Source organism: Scyliorhinus canicula, chromosome 16 (genome assembly GCF_902713615.1).
Source record: "Scyliorhinus canicula chromosome 16, sScyCan1.1, whole genome shotgun sequence".
In the NCBI taxonomy this organism is placed as follows: domain Eukaryota; kingdom Metazoa; phylum Chordata; class Chondrichthyes; order Carcharhiniformes; family Scyliorhinidae; genus Scyliorhinus; species Scyliorhinus canicula.
The window spans coordinates 57687328-57711741 of record NC_052161.1 but is presented as its reverse complement, the minus strand read 5'-3'; the positions used below and the strand labels follow the sequence as shown (position 1 = coordinate 57711741).

General features: G+C 41.8%; 1 protein-coding gene across 2 annotated transcripts in view; it reads left to right on the top strand.

Moving 5' to 3' along the window:
- Positions 1–24203, top strand: part of hectd2 (HECT domain containing 2) — a 139567-nt gene extending 115364 nt beyond the window's left edge. For both annotated transcript variants that reach the window (XM_038773601.1, XM_038773600.1), the window contains 8 exons: positions 1672–1760; positions 2985–3143; positions 5093–5167; positions 8351–8438; positions 8887–8993; positions 14887–15002; positions 18877–19020; positions 23519–24203. In XM_038773601.1, the coding sequence (XP_038629529.1) occupies positions 1672–1760; positions 2985–3143; positions 5093–5167; positions 8351–8438; positions 8887–8993; positions 14887–15002; positions 18877–19020; positions 23519–23639 (899 nt within the window). In that variant the 3' untranslated portion in view covers positions 23640–24203. The remainder of the gene's footprint in view (positions 1–1671; positions 1761–2984; positions 3144–5092; positions 5168–8350; positions 8439–8886; positions 8994–14886; positions 15003–18876; positions 19021–23518) is intronic.
- The last annotated feature ends 211 nt before the right edge of the window (positions 24204–24414 follow it).

The window sequence follows — 24414 nt, the reverse complement described above, 5'->3', positions numbered from 1 at the left end:
ACTTACACTGTTAGCACTGTTGCTTCACAGTGCCAGGGTTCCAGCTTCAATTCCCGGCTTTGGTCACTGTCTGTGCAGAGTCTGCACGTTCTCCTCATGTCTGCGTGGGTTTCCTCCGGGTGCTCCTGTTTCCTCCCACAAGTCCTGAAAGACATGCTTGTTAGGTGAATTGGACATTCTGAATTCTCCCTCGATGTACCCAAACAGGCGTCGGTGACTAGGGGATTTTTACATTAACTTCATTGCAGTGTTTTATTTTTATAAATTTAGAGTACTCAATTCATTTTTTCCAATTAAGGGGCAATTTAGTGTGGCCAATCCACCTACCCTGCACATCTTTTGAGTTGTGGGGGTGAAACCCACACAAACACAGGGAGAATGTGCAAACTCCATACGGACAATGACCCAGAGCCAGGATCGAACCTGGGACCTCGGCGCCATGATTCATCGCAGTGCTAATGTAAGCCTATTTGTGACACTAATAAAGAATATTATTAAATTATTGCCAGTGTAATGTTAAATTGCAGTAACATCTGTCCATCTCTCATCACTTACAATCCATAAAGCAGTACTAATCATTTCATACAAGAAAGAAACAATGGTTGAATTTTTAATTAGCACTTGTGCGGGAAATATAATTGCTCTGGTTAACTATTTGCAATATATAATGTTGGTATATGAAAGAGATTGGATTGGATTTTAAAAAGCAGGCGAGGTCCAAATTGAAGTGGGGTGAGATGGGTGTTTAATTTAGTGTGTTGGCCTCTGTGCTAATTTAGCACCACGATCTCAGCTCCCCATCATTTGAAAGAGGTCAGTGGAGTCCGGTTCCATGTCCTGGCCTTGCCTGGCTTACTTCAGGCACAGGCATCGCGATTTTTAAAAAATTGACGAGACAAGTGGTTGGGGAGGGCTCGGGCACGAGGAGGGGGTTGCTTCCGACGCTGGAGGGTAAGTGTGAGACCCCGCAGCCTCCCAGCCAAGGTGCCAGTGTGAGGAAGCAGGCACCAAGAATCAGAGTAGCAAAGCAGCACGGTAGCATAGTGGTTAGCATAAATGCTTCACAGCTCCAGGGTCCCAGGTTCGATTCCCGGCTGGGTCACTGTCTGTGCGGAGTCTGCACGTCCTCCCCTTGTGTGCGTGGGTTTCCTCCGGGTGCTCCGGTTTCCTCCCACAGTCCAAAGATGTGCGGGTTAGGTGGATTGGCCATGCTAAATTGCCCGTAGTGTCCTAAAAAGTAAGGTTAAAAGGGGGGTTGTTGGGTTACGGGTATAGGGTGGATACGTGGGTTTGAGTAGGGTGATCATTGCTCGGCACAACATCGAGGGCCGAAGGGCCTGTTCTATGTACTGTTCTATGTTCTATTTATAAAATGCCACAGTTGCCTGTCCATGATATTGGAGGGGTACCCTCCAGGGAACAGCCAGTGACTGCAACTATGGCCCAGCAGCCACATTGGGTCCTGGAGGGCGAGCCCCTCACTTTATCCGTTGGAGAGAGAGAGAGAGTCACCCTCCACCAATAATATTCAGCCCTTTGTGAGATCCCTTGGTATTTTTCCTGTGGTGGCCCTGAAGTAGCCTTTTCATTCATGAGTCTGTAATGCGACCATTGTTGGTCACATATGCTTTTCAAAAAGTGTCACAAATTTCAATTCATTTTGTTTAACAGGAATGTTTGCATTTCAATGGGATTCCCGGTTTCACTGGTTCAGTAGCTTTAAATGTGAAAGCTACTCTGAATTTCGATTAGTTGGAGCTGTATCCTTTGCAACTTTATGGCAACGCACCATGCGACCAGTAATAAGCAGTAGAAAGGAACTATATTGAATAGGGCACTTCAAAATTAAATCTTTCAGGATACGAAGAAGGGAGAAATCTCTTATCAACGTTAGTTACAAGCACAAATTAAATATGTTGAATAATTTGAATCCATTCCCGAGGCCACAGCAGAAAGGTGTCCAATACTAAACAAAGTGACACACACACAAGTTTGCCAAAATTGCCTGACACTGACAAGAGGAGAGCGATAAAACATCCTGTAGTATCAGAATACAATATTTATAAACCTGTGCGGGCTAGGGGCTGATTTTAAGCTTGCTCTTACTGAATATAGTTACTGGCTATTTGCCCTATTATTCCCCTAAAATTCCTTTCATTACTATCAAGGTTACATATGTTCTGTAATAGGATCCTCTCCTTAAATATATCCACATTCAAAACTTGAAATCATATTCAAACACACACAGGGGGAACTAGCAGTCGAGTTTGTGGTAGATCCATGTGTGTCAAGTGTGGGGTACATGACATAATTAAGCGTACATTCTTTATTGAGCAGAAGATAGTGGTCAAGGCGCTGAAGGCCCAAGCACAAAGCCAGAAATCAAAGTGAACCATCTAGTTTTGTACAAACAAGGAAGTAAAAAAACTAATTGGCACTTGGAAAAAAAAAAGTTTGTATTTACAACATTGCAGGATGAGTTGTTTTTTCAAGTTCTAGTCTTTCAATGTAATAGCCTATAAATAAGTGGCAAAACGCGGTGAATTAAATATACGCATTGTTATTAGTGTATGGTTATTTTTTAATTTGTGTGGAGAAAGAGACATGGCATGAGTTATATATCATTCAGTATTACTGGACACTTTGCACCGCTTCATCATTAGGTGTGCAAAAGTCAGAGTTTGTTGCCAACCTCCCTGTGAGTTTCCAGGATTGTAGCTTTTGCACTGTTAAAACTAATTAAACTTACCTCAAACTGTTAGGACTAGTAATTAACAGCAACTCTGCAGGTTTATGCTCCTGCAGTGCACCGTCACCTCAGCTGGGGACACAAAAGGGAACAATTAAAATTGTGGAGTCTCTCTCTTATCAGTAGTAATTTATTACAAGAGAATTTTAAATTTTGATATATTTTCGGAGAAAATGATTTTTTGGTGGCACTGGCTCGCTTGTTGTACTTTTGCCTTAACACGTCCATTGTGTAGCTGATGGGCTTGGCTGTGTATAATAGTATCACCCTCGATGTTCGATTTCCACCCTGCTGCTACAAGAAGCTGCTGAGTCCTCCTGTTGTTCCAGCTGATCTGAATGCCACTGTTGGAGTAGCATCGCTTACACTCTACGACCTGCGTCAGCTTATGCCAGTAGGTGTCTTTGTATGATCTACAGTTCCTTTATTGGTACAGAGCCTTTAAAGATTATTTCTGTCGCTCACTCACACTTGCACAATCTTTTTTTATACAAGAGAACACACAACTGATATGCAACCTGTTGTTACTTAACTGTTGTTTGTTACATTAAGCTGCTTGGAATCATGAGAGATCTCTGGAAAATATATGAAGGACATTTTTCCTTTAACTGTCAGAGTCAAAGTCACGTAATTTGGCAGTAATGAAGGCAGCAGTTATTATGGTCATTTACACAAATGGAAGGAGATGTTTTTTCTACTGTTACATTTAAGAGATTCAATAGCTGGTCAGTATCTTTAAAGTTGAATTTGAAAGATAACTTTGAATGACATCTTTGCACCACTCTCTGTTAGATACATACATAGATAGGAGCAGGAGGAGCCCCTTTGGCCCTTCAAGTCTGCTCCGCCATTAATCACGATCATGGCTGATCATCCAGCTCAATAGCCTAATCCTGTTTTCTCCTCATAATCTTTGATCCCAATTGCCTCAAGTGCTCTATCGAGCCGCCTCTTGAATATATTCAATGTTTTAACATCAACTACATCCTATGGTAATGAATTCCACAGGCTCACCACGTTTTGGGTGAAGAAATGTCTCCTCATCTCTGTCCGAAATGGCTTACTCTGAACCTCAGACTGTTAACCCTGGTTCTGGACACACCCATCATTGGGAACAGCTTCCCTGCATCTACTCTGTCTAGTCCTGTTAGCATTTTATAAGTCTCTATGAGATCTCCCCCTCAATCTTCTGAACTTCAGCGAGAACAATCCTAACCTAATCAATCTCTCCTTGTATGACAGTCCTGCCATCCCTAGAATTAGTCTGGTAAACCTTCACTGCACTCCCTTGAGAACAAGAACATCCTTCCTCAAAAAAGGAGACCAAAACTGCACACAATATTCTAGGTGTGGTCTCACCAAGGCCCTGTATAATTGCAACAACATATCCCTGCTGCTGTACTCGAAACCTCTCTCAATGAAGACCAACATACCATTAGCCTTCTTTACCGCCTGCTGCACCTGTTGTGACCAGCATGAAGACACAGATAAAATAACACATTGCAGAATTCCTAAAAGCATTCCTTTTTGCAGAAAAAAGTTTGTAACCTAGACATTTTCATTACCCATCGATATGCAGTGGTCCTGTGAACACTAAGCGAGGGCAGGGACACAGCTGTGAACAGCCTTGGCCAACGCTTACTGTCTATGCTCATGGAAGTACGGCTATTTGGGAAAAGTGCTGGTAAGTGCTAACCCCTGAGACATAGCACCTAAACAAAGCTAAGACTTCCTCTAGCTTGTTCTTCGTCCTGTGCAGATTTCTACCGCTGTGTCAAAGTATTGATGTGAAAAATGCCAGAACAACTTGAATGAAGTTTCAGCTGCAATGGAGGTAAAAAGCTGATGGGTGGATTTAGGACAAAAACAAATTAATGTGCTCAAGTGGTTGTAGAAATAGTGCATTAAGTGTAAAGTAAAGGATATTTATGTTCAACTGCAAGGTAAAACCCATATTTGAAATCGTGGGAGGAATGTGGTTAGGTCGTTCATGTGATTAGAGCAGGAAATGCCCACTGGGAAAGTGCCCAGGAAGATAATAGTGTCTCCTCGAAAAAAAGCCCTCCTTTTGCTGATTAGGAAACCGCTCCATTGCTCACCTAATAAAGCCATTGCAGTACTGGCTAAAGGGCAATCTGACATAAAGTTAACACAGAATTGTAGACATATATACATATATAAATTGTTCCAATTAAGGGGCAATTTAGCGTGGCCAATCCACTTACCCTGCACATCTTTGTGGGGGTGAGACCCATGCAGACATGGGGAGAATGTGCAATTGTAGACTATATTAATGAGTGAGCTTTGTGAAACATTATTAACATTTGAACATGTATTTTGTAGGAATTGGCTCATGGACTTACGGCACTTCTAAATTATGAAGGCAATACTGAGGAAGAGTTCTGTTCCACATTTCAAGTAAGTTCCTAACTTTTATTTAATTTCAAACATCCCTTTTTATTATTGAGAGAATAACCAATTATTGAAATCCCGATGATGAATAAAAGCAATATTCTATGACCCCTGAATCACCAGAGCTTTTTAACCAGTTCTAAGCCTGTACCAATACATTTTTTATTAATTGTGTATTTGCACTGGATTTGCTGTGTTGTATTTGATTGATTGATTTGAGTTATTGTCACGTGTACCGAGGTACAGTGAAAGGTATTGTTCTGCGTGCAGTTCAGACAGATCGTTCCACACATGGAACAACATAGGACATAGACAAATACAATGTAAATACACAGACACAGGTGAAGCATGCAGAGTGTAGTCGTACTCAGTAGAGACGATGCGTGGAGAGATCAGTTCAGTCCACAAGAGAGTCATTCAGGAGTCTGGTAACAGCGGGGAAAAAGCTGTTGAACCTGTTACTGCGTGTTCTCAGACTTATGTATCTTCTTCCCGATGGAAGAGGTTGGAAGAGAGAATAACTCTGGTGGGAGGGGTCTTTGTATATGCTGCCCGCTTTCCCAAGGCAGCAGGAGGTGTAGACAGAGTCAACGGATGAGAGCCGGTTTTGCGTGGTGGACTGGGCTGTGTTTACAACTCTCTGTAGTTTTGTACGGTCTTGGGCCGAGCAGTTGGCATACCTGGCTGTGATGCAGCCAGATAGGATGTTTTCTCTGGTGCATCTATAAATATTGGTAAGGGTAAATATCGATATGCCAAATTTCCTTAGTTTCCTAAGGAAGTATTGCCGTTGTTGTGCTTTCTTGGTCGTAGCGTCGACGTGGGTGGATCAGGACAGATTGTTGGTAATGTGCATACCTAGGAATTTGAAACTGTCAACCATCTTCACTCAGCACCATTGATGCAGACAGGGGTGTATATGATACCGTGCCCTGAAGTCAATGACCAGCTCCTTAGTTTTCCTGATGTTGAGGGAGATTGTTGTCATTACACCATGTCACTAGGTTCTTTATCTCTCTCCTGTCATCCGACCCACTACAGTCGTGTCATCAGCAAACTTGTAGATGGAGTTGGAACCAAATTTTGCCACCCAGTCGTGTGTGTATAGGGGGCTAAGTACGCAGCCTTGCTGAGCCCTGGTATTACATAGAACATAGAAAATACAGTGCAGAAGGAAGCCATTCAGCCCATCGAGTCTGCACTGACCCACTTAAGCCCTCACTTCCACCCTACCTCCGGAACCCAATAACCCCATCTAACCTTTTTTTTGGACACTAAGGGCAATTTATCATGGCCAATCCACCTAACCTGCACGTCCTTGGACTGTGGGAGGAAACTGGAGCACCCGGAGGAAATCCACACAGTCAAGGGGAGAACGTGCAGACTCCACACAGACAGCGACCCAGCGGGGAATCGAACCTGGGCCCCTGGCGCTGTGAAGCCACAGTGCTATCCACTTGTGCTACCGTGCTGCCCTATTGAGGACTATCGTGGAGGAGATGTTGTTGTTTATCCTTACTGAATGTGGTCTATGGTTCAGGAAGAAGAGTTGCAGAGGGAGGAGCCAAGACCTAGGTTTTGTAGCTTTGATATGAGCTTGGCTGGGATTATGGTGTTGAAGGCGGAGCTGTAGTCAATGAAGAGGAGTCTGATGTCGGAGTCCTTGTTGTCAAGGTGCTCCAGGGATGAGTGTAGGGCCAGGGAGATGGCGTCTGCTGTGGACCGGCTGCGGCGGTATGCGAATTGCAGTGGGTCTAGGCATTCTGGGAGTATGGAGCTGATGTGCCTCAAGAATTTCCAAAATCAGTTTAGGAACATTTTCTACAGCAGTGTGCTACCAATTCAATTGGGATGGAAACATTTCTGGACCTTGGGAGTAAGATAAGTCAAGTGGATCAAGTGTCTGTGGAAGACCGGTTGTGGCGGTATGCAACGCACAGTGGAGTAAGGCATTCTGGGCGCTGATGTGTCGTGACCAAACGCACAAAGCACTTCATAATGATAGATGTCAAGGCCACCGGAAGGTAGTCATTTGCTCATTTATGTCATTCAAAATATACATAGGATGGTGAGAGGAGGTAGTGGCAGTTTAACTGCTGCTCATTTCATTAGAAAGAAATAGGTTTAAGAAGTTTAATAAACAATGTGCAAAATTGAGCATTTTCTGATGAAGTGTCTAGGGTGCATAAAACTAGAATGAGGAGATTTTTTGAAAATGAATATTGTTAGAACATGGAATATTCTGCTGAAGATAGTGGTGAATGTGGATCCTCCACTTGCTTTAAAAAGGAAAATGGATCAACATTTAAGATCATTTTTAAAGGGGCACGGTCAAGAGTGGGGCAGCTTCCTCGTGCACAGAGCTCCCCCACCCAACCACACGGGCCCATCATTCCCGAAAATTCTGCTGAGTGATATGTGTGGTATTATCATGACTAAAGCACTGCAAGGGTTTATGTAGTATCGAGAGTAGCCACTAGAGGGAGCTACATTTACAACTATATAGGCAGTGATGCTAAGCCTTGGCGGGTGGTAGTGGGGTGGGGGGAGTGTATGCAGGAGTTAACTAGTGAGGATCAGAAGAGCAGTTAGTGTGAGTGAGTGTAGATCATAGTTTAAACCAGTCAGGAGATTAGCTGCAGATGAGTGTAGTTTAGATGTTACTAATCAACTGTGTATTCTTAAGGCGTACGTGTCGAATCCAAGTTAGTAGTGTTAACAAGTTTATAGCTTTGTTTAAGTTCAAGCTATTTTATGGTCTTTGTGAACACTATGCCAACCATCTTGAAATAAGCAACACAAAGAATACCACAGTATGAAGTTGAGTCCCAAGGTCACGATGTTCCATTTAATTTTAAAAATGATTTTGTAATCTTGTTCAAACAATATAATTCTAAAATAATGCAGCATTCTGCAACAGGAATTATTTTGTCGCAGAAAAATGTGATATTTTCTGTAATAAGTATAGAGATTTTTAGCATTTCACGTGCCTGCATTAAATTTCTTTGCTATTGCTATAGAGGCACTGCAATATTTTTTTTTTAATGAATTACCTACGGCATTAAAACAAATAAGTCTATATGAATATGTTCGGTGTTCGTATCGCCCGCCAACCCTGTTCTCGAATGGAAACTGGTAATCTATTCTTAATTTTATTGATTCATGGTTTTTATCCTGTACTTATTTCAGGTATTTCAGGAAGAGTTCGGAATTATTAAATCGTATACCCTCAAGCCAGGTGGTGACAAAATCCCTGTAACCAATCAGAACAGACAAGGCAAGCATGTGACCGTTCTCGTTCAAAAGTCACACTTCACATTGCTAGTTCACGTAAAGGCGCACTGAATAGTTCAAAGGATTTACCAAGTTTTTCTCACTTTAGCCTTTCCCTATGATTTGTCTTGCTTTCTACAACCATTGTAGGAACATCACTTATCACATGGCCTCTGATCCATTTCTTTCAATATGAAAATCCTATTGCCACTGGTGTTGGATGGAGCAGACAGCATGATTTTATCACTGAGTTGGGCTGTGCAGTTAAATTGCAAATTGATTTTTATTTTTAAAATGTTATAAGATTCTAGACCTACTGATGTGAGATATTAAAGCAAAATTCTTGAATGTGTCATACCATTAGAAACCAGATTAACCAGATGCTGGATTGTTAAGGGCAAAGGGAGAAATAAACTATATGTTTTGAACAATGAATGTTTTCATTATTCCAGAGTATGTACAGCTCTATGTAGACTTTCTTCTCAACAAGTCCATATACAAGCAGTTTGCAGCGTTCTATTATGGGTTTCACAGTGTATGTGCCTCCAATGCTTTAATGGTAAGTCTTTTCCAAACAGGCAATTGTTAAAAGTACAAAGCTTTTTTTAAACCACTCGGCCTTTAATTTGACTCCGTTCTTGTGGTGTCAAGAGAGTCGGGATAATTGTGAAGCATCTTAATACGTTCCACTGTGTGAAGAATTGTCATGCTGTTGAAGCATGAAATGTTTCTTGTTTCTGACTTGGATCTTATTACTTGATGTAATCTCTGGGCAAACATTTATTGCTGCGCTGAAATTTGATCATAGATCACACTTTACTGCAAAATGGGCTGATATAATTTCTTATGAATGCTATTTTTGCAGTAAATTTTTAATTTCGATGTAATTATATTTTAAAGGCAATATATGTGAACTAAATGCTTCAGAAAGTTCTACTTTACACATCACCCACATGTACAATTGCACGTGATAAGGAGCCTTCTTCAAAACCAATAAAATGGAAGCTGTAAGTCATGAATTAGGAACTATGGCCGGAATTATCCAGCCTTTAATGCCAGTGGGATCCTCTAGTCCTGCCGATGTGAGCAGAGATTTTAATGGTTCGCCAGCCCTGCCGTGTGTGTGTGTGTGTGTGTGTGTGTTAGAAAGGCCAGATTTGTTTCCTTTCTCCTGCTTCTGCTGAATTTAAACATAAATAAAATCTGCCCCCCTTGCTACATTCTTCCTTTACTCTAAAACTTGCAGCAAAACTAGACAGAGTTTTAACAGCCCTGCCATGGCTGGAACAGGGCCGTGGGAATAAGGTGAGCAATTCAAAACTCCATTAACCTCCAGGAAAGGAAAATCCCATTGGTGCGTAGAGCTGTAACATTCCATATTGGTTGTTCACCACATTGAACAAAAACTATTAAATGCGTGTGAACAGTGCGAAATTCCTGCCGTTACTTTTTACTGGAAAACAGAATAAAGATTACCACTGCGACCGCAACTAGTATATTTTAACCCGATAACGTGTTGCTTTCAACTATTAACATGGACTCATCTGGATTTAATGCACCTATTTTCCCACCTTTCTTGTTACATTTTTGATGTTGATAGTAAGACTGTTGTTAGGCCAGAAAAGAGAGGAACTTTATTCTGAAGCTAGCAGTGTTGAATACTGATGATACCCAGCAAAAAAAAAAACTGGAAAATAACCTTTATCCCTCCTGCTGAAAACCTTGGCCTTGATGGCCGTGGAATGACCTCCCAAGTTTTACTAATTCGTATTTGAAAATACGAAACATGTATGACTAAAATAAAATTGTTACTGCTGAAATCCTTCCGAAATCCTGTGACTCCGTATCGGCCTGAACTGTTATCACACCTTTCTGATGACAAGCCATCACCTGCCACTCTTCTGTGAGCTCTGGTGATCCAAACAGAGGAGGAAACGAGGAGATACTCCAAAAGTTTGTAGGAGGCTTTTGAAGATCAGAAGCAAAGAGAAAGGTGGAGCTGTATGTCTGCTAACATCAGGCTTGGGGGATAATGGACAACTGAGAAGGTGCGCGTTCCCATCAAAAAGATCTGCACTGGCACTGGTATAAAGACATTCTGCAAGAAAATTCCAGGCTTTTGCACTGTATTATACACTTGTGCTGCACAATACATTACTTAAATGCCATATGGTTACATTTTCTAATACATTATTGTAATTAAACTGGAATAGAAAGTGATTATTAGCTTTGCAAGGTGGCTCTCCGCTTCACAGAAACATCTCAGTAGTCACTAAACTGCATTAAGAACTCTATAATTCCTGGGTAGCAATGAAGAATAATTACACCCTTTTGAGATTGCCATTGCCGCCAGTGGTTATATTTGTCCTGATATCTCTGCTGCTTAAGTTAGCTCAGTTGTGTCATCTGACTTTGATCTCCTGGAGTTAGAAATATCTCTCCTTCACCTTGCTAAATTAATCTGTGTCTGCTATTGTAATTCTAACCTGCATAGGTCTCTTAAGGAATAATATAAAAGATTGTTAAAATATTAATTTACCAAAGTTCATTATACTCCTCCCAAATTCAAGCAATTTTACTAAAGTGCCATTATAAATTATTTACTCATGGTTAGTGTAAGGACGTTGTTTGAACTTTGCACAAGAACAGAATACACCCCGGACCGTTCAACTTTTTGTCATGCAAAATGGCACCCATGAGCTTCTGGAGTTTTCCAGGCAACTCCCATGTTTATCATTAATAGACCCTTGAATGGGCAGCACGGTGGCACAGTGGTTAGCACTGTTGCCTCATGGCACCGAAATCCCAGATTCGATCCCGGCCCTGGGTCACTGTCCGTGTGAAGTTTGCACGTTCTCCCCGTGTTTGCGTGGGTTTTGCCCCCACGACCCAAAGATGTGCAGGGTAGGTGGATTGGCCACGCTAAATTTGCCCTTAATTGGAAAAAACTAATTGGGTACTCTAAATTTCTTTTTTAAAACACCCCCTCTTCTAATTAAACCATCATAGTGCCAGTTCCTTTGCTCTCCTGAATGACCTTAAAGAATGTGTCCATTGACCTAGTCATATCCTTAATCATTCTAGTTACTTAATTCCAATCTTAACTCTTCCAGTTTGGCTGCTAAACTCTATTTGTAACTGAATCATAGTCTTACAAAATATAATCTGTAACTTCATGTTCTGTAAATTAGTCTGATCTTGTTTGATTTTTTTGTCTGCGCCTCATGACCTTGAGACCTTCACGACCACCTCCAAATCACACCACCCTGAGTTGGATATACATGACTGTTCATTCACTGTTGTTGTGTACCTACTTGATAGCATTGTGGGAGTACCTTGGCACTGATGGAGGATCAAGAAGGAGGCCCACTAACATCTCATGGACCGCAAAGGATGAATAATAAATACCTGCCTTACAAGAGACCCCTTCATCACAAATTCACAGAATTGTTACAGCACAGAAGGAGACAATTCAGCCCATTGGTCAATTAACCTGGTCACATTCCCCACCTTCTCCTTGTAGCCCTGCATATTCTTCCTTTTCAGCTAACAGCCTAATTCCCTTTTGAATGTCTCGATTGAACCGACATCCACCACATTTTAAGGTAGTGCATTCTAGATCTTCACCACTCTGTGTGGCAAGCTTTTTCCTCCTGTCACTTTTTTTTTTTTTTTTTTAATAAAAATTTAGATTACCCAATTATTTTTTCCAATTAAGGGGAAATTTAGTGTGGCCAATCCACCTACTCTGCACATTTTTGGATTGTGGTGGCGAAACCCACGCAGACACGGGGAGAATGTGCAAACTCCACACGGACAGTGACCCAGAGCCGGGATCGAACCTGGGACCTCAGCGCCGTGAGGCGGTTGTGCTAACCACTAGGCCACCGTGCTGCCCTCCTCCTGTCACTTTTTGCTTGTATTGCCAATCTGTTTCCCTCATTCTCGATCCTTCCATGAGTGAGAACAGTTACCCCTATGTAGTCTGTTTAGACCCCTTATGATTTTAAAACCTTCTCTGCTTTCTTTTCTCCAAGAAAAATAGTCTGAGTTTCTCCAATCTGTCTTCACGACTGATGTTCCTCACCACTGGAACCATACTCATGAATCTTTTCTGCCCTGTCTCCAATGACTTTACATCTTTCCTAAAGTCCAGCACCCAAAACTGAATGCAATGCTCTCGCTAAGGCTGCATGAGTGTCTTCCGAATTAGAGTCTTACACAATTTTAGCATAACCAGTTTCCTCTTGCACTTTCCCCCTACTAATAAAGCCTAGGATACTGTATATTTTATTAACTGCTCTCTCAATCTATACTGCCGGCATTAAAGATGTATGCACCAAATGTCCCTCTACTCCACCCCCCTTATTGTGTTGTATCCTTCATTTTATGTCCATGTACTTCATAACAAAATGAATCATTTCACATTTCCCATAGTATTGTATGGGAAGCTTGTATAGGTTCTTTTGAAGTTCTACACCATCCTCCCTCAGATCACAGTGCTTCCAAGTTTTGTATCACCCCAAAAATTGGAAACTGTGTGCTGTGCACCAAGTCTAGGTTATCAATATATTGGGAAAAATGAGGGTCCCAACAGTGGCCCCTGAGGAACTTCACTGCAAACCTTCCTCCAGCTCAAAAAGCATCCTTTAATCCCTATTCTGTTTCCTGACACTCAGCCAATTTCCATGTTGCTAGTGTCCCTTTTAATTCATAACTTTGCTCACAGGTCTGTTGCATGGCACTATATTAAATACCTTTTGGAGATCCATGTGCACCACATCAACAACACTACCTTTGTTGACTATGTGACCACAGGCAAAATCTTAAGCAAGTCAGTTAAACACTGTTTTCCCTCAACAATCCATGCTGGTTTTGATTTATCCATGTGACTTTTAATTTTGTTTTGAGTAGTTTCGCCTTGTCTGAAGTTAAACTGACTGACCTGTAGTCACTAAACTTACCTTCACACCCTTTTTGAACAAGGTGCAACATTTGCAATTCTCCAGTCCAATAAGGAAGACTGGAAAATTATGAACAGTGCCTCTGCAGTTTCCACTCACATTCTGAAAAATAAATACATTAAAACTAACTCAGCCAACTTGGGGGAATTATTTGCTCCCTTTGCACAGTGATCACGCTACATTGCACAAATGGATATCCTCATTCTGCTTCACAAGTACTATGCAGTGGTTCCTCCTACCAATGATCTTATCAACAAAAATCTGAGGACACAATCATATTTTCCAAAGCTGATTAGCTTACCACCTGACACAGGCTTAATTTTCAGAAGTTGGAAGATTCAGTCATTGATAGTTGTGGTAATGCACACTGAAGATACAAAATTGCATTTTCTGTCCTTGTTTCAGTCAGTGTTTCCTCCAAATGGTATTCAATGTAAGAAGATATCTTCAGCGACAAACGCCAGAAAGTGTCTTTGGACTTGCTTGACCTGAAACCATGAGACTTTATAGGACTTAATGTTGAGGACTCTCAGGACTGCTTACAACCCACAACCACTTCTGGTGGGTCAATCCTACCAATGACCCATTAGCATTTTCTCAGTAAATAAGCGAGATCACACATAAAAAGCCGGTGTCCATTTACTTACTATTGTATTATAAAATCTGTGTAGGTTAACGCACTTGCAACAATTCCAACCTAACAGTTTATCAACCTACTCAATTTTTCTAGCTATTAAATTAATTTTACATTTCTTAAGTTCGCAAGCATCATCTGTCCTTCACATGACAGTATGGAAATAACAGTACTGTGCAATGGGTTGCATGATAGACCCTTTCCCTGTCAAAACAGGCATCCAACAGGGATGTGCCATTCCAGCAACACTATTCTTTTCCTTGCAGCAATACTGTAAGTTCCTCATCCCTGGAACCATACTCATGAATCTTTTCTGCCCCGTCTCCAATGACTTTACATCTTTCCTAAAGTTCAGCACCCAAAACTGAATGCAATACTCTAGCTAAGGCTGCATGAGTGTCTTCCAAGCATCTATCACCGGCAGGTCCGTTTTTCACAGCACCAGAGACCCGCGTTCAATTCTGACCTTGGATGACTGTCTGAGTGAAGTTTGCACTTTCTCCCCATGTCTGCGTGGGTTTCCTCTGGGTGCTCCGGTTTCCTCCCACAGTCCAAGGATGTGCAGGTTAGGTGGATTGCCCATGCTAAAATTGTCTCTTGGTGTCCAGGGATCTGCAGGTTAGGTGGGGTTACAGGGATAGGGTGGGTTGTGGGCCTAGGTAGGGTGCTGTTTCAGTGGGCTGATGTGAACTCGATGGGCTAAATGGCCTCCTTCTGTACTGCGGGGATTCTGTGACTCTAACATTTCATGGTAAAACGTGATTGATTTCTTTGACAGTGACGTGACAGCAAAATTTAATTTTGGGTTCCAAATGTGCAGAGCAAATGAAAATAAATGGCTGGTTCTTCCACAGTTGCTTCTCCCAGAAGAAGTGGAAATTCTTGTGTGTGGGAGTCCCGAGTTGGATATTTATGCGCTGCAGAAGATTACGCAGTACGAGGGTTACTCCAAGATAGACCCCACAATACGGTAGGCAATCCAGTTCTTTTTATAATTACGTAAACACAGTTTTCTGTATTGGTGTCAGTTTTAAACCAGATCTGGATCGCGTTTTCAGAAAATTAGAACAAAGTTGCTCAGTATTGCTGGGGCAAATTTGAACTTTTACAGGATGGTACAAAATGCACGTTGAAATACTACCCTGGACTAAGATTCATACATGGCATTTAGGACATCTACTTCCAAAGTTGCCAGATGGTGGAGTGTGTCACTGTTGGAGGTGCTTGCTTTCAGATAAAAAGTTAAACCAAGAGGCTTCTTTCACCTTCTGGGGATGATAAGACTTCAGTTTTGAGGACAGAATGGTGAAGCTGGGACTTATTTCTTTGAAGAAGAAAAGTTTGAGAGGAGATTTGATGAGAGATGTTCAAAATCATAAGGAGTCTGGACAAAGTAGACAGGGATAAACTGTTCCCATTAGCAAAAGGGTCAAAAACCAGAGGACACTGAATTAAGGTGATCAGTAAATGAACCAGGGGCGACAGGAAAAAAGCACCGATTTTGTGTAGTGCGAGGTTAGGATCTGGAATGCATTGCCTGAGAGTGAGGTGGAGGCAGGTTCAAGTAGGTTTCAAAAGACAATGGATAATTATTTAAGAAAAAAATAATTGCAGGGCGACACGAAAGGGCAGGGTGCTGGGACCTCTTGAAGAGGGCTGACATAGACCTAACATAGAACGAACAGGCCAAATGGCCTCCTTTTCTGTAAACCATTCTATGATTCTGATTCCTAACTTTCAGGCTTGCAGTTTACTTCTTGAACTGAGAGCAGTTACATGCCACTTAGTTCAATAAAGTTATAGACCTTCTATAAGGAAGAATATAAGACTATAAACACAACCACCAACCTTCTGGTTACCCGGATTATGGTTTGTGATAATAGTGTGGATTTATTTTCAAAAGCCTTGCTATAATCAGTGGGAATGTGCCTACTGTGTTATAGAGTTTGTCTGTTTGCTTTATTTTCTGCTGTTGAAATGAGTTTAAACCATTATTGAAGAATTACTGACTGGCTCTAATTATTTTGCGGAGCCATCAAATTAGTGGGTTGAGTTTGGGCTAATTTATAGCTAGAAGTGTTGTAGCAGGGGTAATTAGAGCCAACAGGGAGGAGGGAGTCTAGTGAGATAATGATTGGTTCTGTGCCATAATGAACAGCAACTTACATTTTCATAGTAGATTTAATGCAGGAACCATCCCACATCTCAAGGCTGTGGTTGCAGAGAAAATTTGGTGAGCCTTACAGCACCGCATTAGGCCTTCAGAAGTAATTTTTAATCCAGGGAATTTGGTACATTACAAAGGAGAAGGGTAGAGAGAATGGAAGAGCTGAAAAAAGTTATAGGCAGTGATGGAAAAGCAGCAATTTTGCAACGTGGCAACCAAACTTAGAGTACATTCCTCAAGGCTAATTGGCACTGATTATACATTTAACAAATCTGAACAGTGAATAGAGCCATAGAATTTACAGTGCAGAAGGAGGCTATTCGGCCCTTCAAGTCTGCACAAGCCCTTTGAAAGGGCACCCTACATAAGCCCACACCTCCATCCTATCCCAGTAACCCCACCTAACCTTTTTGGACACTAGGGGCAATTTATCATGGCCAATCGACCTAACCTGCACATCTTTGGACTGTGGGAGGAAACCAGAGCACCCAGAGTAAACGCATACTGATATGTGGCGCTGGAGTGTGGCAACTAAGGGGATTTCCACAGTAACTTCATTGCAATGTAAGCCTACTTGTGACAATAATAAAGATCATTATAAAGGATGCCAAACAAAGAGTTGGAAATAGTTTGGTATATACACTGAAATATCAGACAAGATAAAACCAGCCTCATCACACAGGTGGATATGCATAGAAGAGGTACTTTTACTTCCAGGTGGCACATACAAGACTAAAGCGAGGGTCTGGTTTAGCTCAGTAGGCTAGACAGCTGATTTGTGATGCAGAACAAGACCAGCAGTGTGGGTTCAATTCCCGTACCAGCTGGGAATTCTGAATTCTCCCACTGTGTACCTGAACAGGCGCCGCAATGTGGCGAATAGGGGCTTTTCAAATTAATTTCATTGCAGTGTTAATGTAAGCCTACTTGTGACGATAAAGATTATTTATTTTTATTTATTATTTAGACTAGTAGCTTGGGGTTTCAAAGAAATACTTGATCAAAATGTCAGAGCGAACTCTCCTACTGCAGGAAAAGTGAGCTTGAAGACTTTCTTAGTTCTTTTAGCAACACATTCCTGGGAATGTGAACTGATTGATGCAAAGCTTTTTTATAGAGTGAGAAAGCTGGGGAGGCCGTGGTGTGGTGGTATTGTCACTGGGCTACTAATCCAGAGACCCGGGATAATGCTTTGGTCACCGGGTTTCGAATCCCACCTCAGCAGATGGCGAAATTTGAATTCAAATTTAAAAGAATCTGGAATTAAAAGTCTAGTGATGACTATGGAAACATTGTTGATTATCGTAAAAAATCTGGTTCAGTAATGCCCTATAGAGAACAAAATCTGTCATCCTTACCTGATCTGGTCAACCTATGACTCCGGGTCCACAGCAATGTGGTTGAATCTTAAATGCCCTCTGCAATGGCTCTCTGAAATGAACCCAGTAAGCCACTCAGTTCAAGGGCAACTAGGGATGGGCAATAAATGCTAGCCCAGCCAGAAACACCCACATCCCATGAATGAATTTTTGAAAAATAGATAAAGGCTCCTCAGGTAACACCTTCCAAACTATCATCTAGAAGAACAAGGGCAGCAGACGCGTGTAAACACTGCTACCTGAAAGTTCCCCTCCAAGTCACACACTATCCTGACTTTTGTCTGAGTGGTGTTGAGCTTCTTTGGTGTTATTGGAGCTGCACTCATCAGGTGAGTGGAGAGTATTCCATCACTTGTGCCTTGAAGAGAATGGGCACGTTTTGGGGACAGTCAGGAGGCGAGTTACTCGCTACAACATTCCTAGCCTCTGACATGCTCTGACATTACCAGTGATGGTAATGACATTCAATGTCGAGGGGCGATGGTTAGATTCTCACATGTTGGAGATGATCTTTATCTGACACTTGTGTGGCACGAACGGTGCTGAATATTATATAATCATCAGCAAACCTTTGACTTTATGATGGAAAAAATATCACTGAAGATAGTTAGGCCTAGGACACTAGCCAGAGAAACTTGAAGAAGAGGGACATCTTGTATTGTAATGAGGATATAGAAAACCGATATCTCCTTTAATTGCTTTGTATTTATTAATTATTTATACATGGTAAAGAAGAAAAAAGGTTTGCTTAAAGCAGACAGAGTATGGAATCTATTAATGGTTTGTTGTATATAGCAGGTGAAAATACGTATTTTGTTTCTTTTAAATTAGTTTGAAAGATTGTTCTGCTTCCAAAAAAAAGTGTTCATTTACCTGTCACTATTATTGGAATTTACATTGTTGAGGTTTACTGGCAATTACATTATTAGACGGGTCATGGGTATTTGGGCATCTGTAAATAAGGATAGCTGGGACACTGGTGGGATGGAAGGAGTGTTTTTGGAGCCGTACTTATCTAGGCAAGTGGAGAGTATTCCATCGCATTCCTGGCTTAAATGAGTGAGTGCATATATACTCCCTATATAAATTATATTGTGATATTTTCTGCTCCCATCTTTTTCCGCTAGGTACTTCTGCGATGTGGTTTTAGGATTTTGTCTCGAGCTCCAGAAACAACTTCTACATTTTACTACAGGAAGCGATCGAGCGATCGCACTCCTGACTTAATGAGTGAGTGCATGTATACTCCCTATATAAATGATATTGTGATATTTTCTGCTCCCATCTTTTTCCGCTAGATACTTCTGGGATGTGGTTTTAGGATTTGGTCTCGAGCTCCAGAAACAACTTCTACATTTTACTACAGGAAGCGATCGAGTTCCAGTTGGTGGACTTGCTGATCTTAGTTTTAAAATTACGAAGATTGATGTGCCCACGGACTGGTAAGATGCCTTCTATTGTAATTTCTAATTGTTACAGTCTTTCCTACATTTAAATCTGAAAAGAACATGGCTACTTATGACCTATAACTCCAAGTGTATGAAAAGGGTGTGAACCCAAATAGTCCACTGAAAGATGATCTGTGATTGTAGCCTCAGACAATGATTACTCAGCATTGTGCTAAAAGCGTGCAACATAGAAAATGCAGTATGGCATATACACAGAGTTGTGATTCTCCCAGCTGAGACAGATACTCTCTAAGGTTTTCCATAATCAGCCAGTTTAAATGGTGAATGGAGTCCGATTGGTCAAATGCAGTTCAATAAAATGCAGTGGTTCGCTCTGATCTTTGCAAAAATGTCATTGAAAGTAGTCACTCAGTGTTACAATTATTACAGAAATCCTGTATTCTTACAAAACCCTAAAATAAAGTATCTGTTGAATACATTTTTTTAATGCACAATGCTGATAACGTTGCAGTGGGATTCAGTCTAATTCAGCCTTAACTCTATACTTCTGATGTCACCTAAGCATGTTGATCAAGTTAAAACATCGTACCTCAGCCCTATGTAGCTATTGCTCTCTAATTATCTTTTACTTAATGTCAAAAGTAGTTTTAGTTTATATTGATATTTCAAGACTTGGGTAGAGTTTTCCTCGGCCATTGGAGGCAGTTTTGGAGATGGTGGGAGGGTCTGGGAAAGTTAAAGCCATTTAAACCATTGTGTCTGTGCTGGACAAAAAAGAGAAAAATAAGAGAAACTAGTCTCCTATGGGATCCTGGATGTTAACTTGCTTTTTCAACTGTAAACCTGGCAATTCTGTACCTGCATTTTTATCGTGCACATTGGACATCTTCATCTCTTGTCGTTTCAAAAGTTGATCTCTAATTTCTTAGAGAGTAGATTGGCATGCACTGGTCTGCCAAACATGAGCTCTGCTGGTAATGGAATAGCTATGCTTTAAATATGTTGCTTTCAGATATAACATTGCAATATGTAGATTTTGGTCTGCCTACATTTGAGAATTAGATATTTTATCAGATCAATCATTTGTTCAGCTATGCCATCCGATCTAAGGTAATGAGGAAAAAATGTAGTGTGATTGATAATCCACTTCTCTCAGATATCCTGAAATAGCTTAGCAATAATTTGCAGACCGTTATCTGTAATGATCTCCCTATACACACCAAATAAACCGAAACTAGCAATTGGAATGTGTGTGACAGCTGTGCTTGAGGTACTATACAATTGTCAAGTAATGGGGTACTTTGTAAAGTAGCCAACAATGGCAATGAAGTCTGTACTATGGACATGAAATTGATCAAATGCAATTTTGGACCAAGGATGGGTAGGAATTTACTATGGCACCGGTGGTGCTTTGTGCTGAATTGGCTTCTGATCTAGACATGTCTCAATTCTTGACAATGACTTCAGTATCAGTGTTCATACCCAGCCAAAAGATTGTCTCTCTTGTAAGTCTTCTTGTCCAATCTATGCCAATGTGTGAGTGATGAAGTTGTTGAAGAATATCAGGTCACAAAGATTCTGGTATGACAAGCTGCCTGCCTTTAAAAATGACTCTCTGGAGTCTTGCTCATCCCCCTCAGGCTAAAATGGTCTCAAGTATTCATGGTCATGCTGACTTGAATGAGCCCACCCTTCGAAAATGGTTCACAGTTTTGTGGTCCCTGGTCCATGTGAGCTTGAAAGAGCCTGGCTAGCAGGTAGCCTAGAAAGAAGTTGTTGAAAACAATATCGTCCGAATGGGATACAAAATGTAGTAAGCTCTTGGGACTTCTCCACAAGAAGTATGGAACAGTAACCATGCTTTGCATCAAGCTTTGAGAAGAATTTTGCATCTGGAAATCTCAGATTTTAGCTCTTCTAATGTGGGTAATTTGTCTGACATCATGGTTCAAGACATACTCTCAATAATCTATTCTTCTTTATGAAACATAATAGTTGCAGTAATATGTGTGCCCTTGTTCACCTTTGATGATGCATCTTTCTCCATTTTGTTCACTTCGACCTTCAATTTGTCTTGTATGTGGACACTGCACTTACATGGTGGATCAGTGGACAGATTTGCATTCATCTGCGAGTGTAATGTGCAGCTCCCTTGAAACTGCCAATTGTATCGAAGCATTCTGGGTATTTCAATATTGGGTCCATGAACCAAGCTGATAAGAGTAGTTTCTTTTATTTTATAAATTTAGAGTACCCAATTATTTTCTTTCCAATTAAGGGGCAATTTATCATGGCCAATCCACCTAACCTGCACATCTTTGGGTTGTGAGGGTGCATTGTACGCAGACATGGGGAGAATGTGCAAACTCCACACGGACAGTGACCCAGGGCTGGGATTTGAACCCGGGTCCTCAGCGCCGCAGTCCCAGTGCTAACCACTGCGCCACATGCCGCCCTTGATAGGAGTAGTTTCTGAGGTTATTTGTCTTGTGATGTCTGACTGATTCCATTGATTGTTACTAGTGAGAGGTCACGACATACCAGTCGACCTGCAATCACTGGGCCTTAAGTTTCCACGATATAGAATATCAGTGACACCCAGGAAGATTAGGGTTAGGCTTGGAGATTTGATTGTACTTGCACTTAGGACTATGATCCTGCACTAGGAATAGAGAACCATTGTACATGCAGGTTTCACAGTCGTAGGTTTTGCCATAGCCTTCACGTTCGTGGATACCAGTCTTTTAGAATTCGCAAAGCTTGTATTTCCCCTGTGGCAATCTTGGCCAATAATGAATTTTTACCACGCTTAGTAAGATGGATAATTTGAATTTTACTCTGGACTATTTGATGGATTTTATGTTTTCCACATGACTGACTTGAAACATGTGTTCATCACTCTTTGTCTCGTTTTGCACATTAGTATCATTTTCTGGTTTATCAATCGTGAATGTCTCTTCTGGGATGGAGGATGGTCATTCTTATTCCTTGAAGGCATTTATTGTATATGGTCTGTTTGGTTCAATGTATGGCTCTTTGTGGCCTTTTCTCTAGTCTCTTGGCATTGCCTATGGCCCTTGCTACTACAATGCTTTCTAGGAATTATGAAAAGCTGGTCATTTCCTGGTGCATGCTGAAGCCCACAGGTCCAACATGTTTTGCTTTGTTTGAATATTATAGTGAGTATACCAACAACTGGGATTCTACTGTAAGCTTTGACCTTGCACCATCCTTGAGTCGCTCTTTGATGCTATGTATGTAGGGTTTGTTCAGCAGATCTTTCTGGAATGTTTCAGTGGCAAAAACACTTGCTTTAGTGTTTTTTTAAAAATTATTGCAGTTCACTGCCGTTAAGAGGATACCAAAGTCTGGACCTACAATATAAGTTTAAGGTGGCTAGGATTAGGAAGGTGCTGTTGCAGAAAGGACGGCAGTCAAGGGGGTTGGGTCTTCCGACTTTACTATATTATTACTGGGCGACGAACGCGGAGAAGGTGAGGAGCTGGGTTAGAGGGGGCGGGACTCCCAGTGGGTTATAATGGAGAGCAGCCTGTGTAGGGGGTCGGGTCTGAGGGCGTTGGCAACTGCGCAACTCCCAATGGCCCCGGCGAAATACTCATGGAGTCCAGTAGTAGTAGCGATGTTGAAAATCTGGAGGCAGTTGCAAACTACGTTCATATGTTTTGGTCCTGTCCAAAGCTGGAGGGGTATTGGAGGGAGGTGTTCAGGGTAATTTTGAAGGTAGTACATGTGAGGCTTGAGCCGGGGCCTCTGGAGGCCAGATTCGGGGTATCGGATCGGCCAGGGTTGGAAGTGGGTGCAGAGGCAGATGTTTTATCCTTTGCCTCACTGTCGCCCGAAGGCGGATCCTGTTGGGGTGGAGATCAGTTTTTCCACCCTGTGCCCTGGCATGGCGGGGGGATCTGTTGGAGTTTTAACACTCGAGAAGGTGAAGTTTGAGTTGAGGGGAAGGACGGAAGGGTTCTACAATTCATGGACTTTGTTTATTTTGCACTTTCAAGAATTGGATGATATCGAACATGGGGTGGGGGGTAGTTGGACTGTGCATGTTGTTGGTGACTATGTATGGGTGGATGGTGGATTCCTGAATCCTTTTCTTTGATGCTTATATTTAAAATGTTGAAGGTTGTTTGGTGGGAGGGAGGAATTGTTGGCCATGGGGTTGATATTGTATTTGTTACCGTCGATAATTTGTTGGTGGGTGTAAATTTGGATGAAAATGTGAAAAACGAGGAGAATAAAAATATTTATTCAAAAAATATGTAAGTTTAAGGTGGCTACAAATCTGAAATTACATTGCTATAATGCTGAACCTGAGTGCAAATACCACGTAAGAAAGAGTATTAGTGCCAATGAAATGATCAATCTACAACATGTCTTGTTTTGTATCTACCTTTTAAAAACCATGGCAAGAATAGAACAGAATCTGGAGTAATAAGTATAAGGAAAGGATCATTTTTATTCAGTTTGCGCATACACCTTTCTGAAGTTCATCTTTCTGACCCTACAGGTTACCAGTCGCCCACACCTGTTTCAATCAACTCTGCCTGCCTCCATACAAGAATAAGAAGGAACTCAAGCAGAAGCTAACAATTGCTATTTCAAACGCAGAGGGCTTTGGTTTGGAATAATAACTAAACAACTTTACCACAACACTGACTACAGAGCTTTTAATGTAGAATAATAACCGAAGATTGGTGCAATATATTTGCTTAATGTCTGTACTTTGGGATAGGTTCGGTTTCATTTAGTTTAGATTTTCCCTTTTTTTAAAAAACAACTTTATTGTGAATTCTAGAAAACCAAAAAGAAAACAGACTTTTCTCTGCGGGACGCTAATGTTTTGTGATGAACGGTAATTGCTGCTACATTTGTAAAATTAAGTTATAATTTATGAAAAATTAAGTTATTGGGCCTGATGTTAACTGTGTCAGTGATTAGATTTTAAGTGAGTTAAAATTTCACCTTGTTTCTTACAGCTCCACGTATGTACCAAACCATGGGCGCGATTCTCCACAACGGCCGACGCCGGAGTGAAACCCAGAGTGTTTCACTCCGGCGTCGGAGGCCGCTCCTCGGCCCTCTATTCCCCCCCCCCCCCTCTCCCCGGGGGGGGCTAGGAGCGGCGTTGGGAGAAACTCGGCCGCCGAGCCTTGCTTGTGTCAAGGTGGCGCGCCGAAAATGACGCGGCCGGCGGCGCCTAAGTGACGTCGGCCGTGCATGCGCAGGTTGGCTGGCTGCAACCCGCGCATGCGCGGTTGCCGTCTTCCCCTCCGCTGCCCCACAAGACGTGGCGGCTTGATCTTGCAGGGCGGCGGAGGGGAAAGAGTGCATCTCTTAGAGACGCCGGCCCGACGATCGGTGGGCACCGATCGTGGGCCAGTCCCCTCATGAGCACGCCCGTGG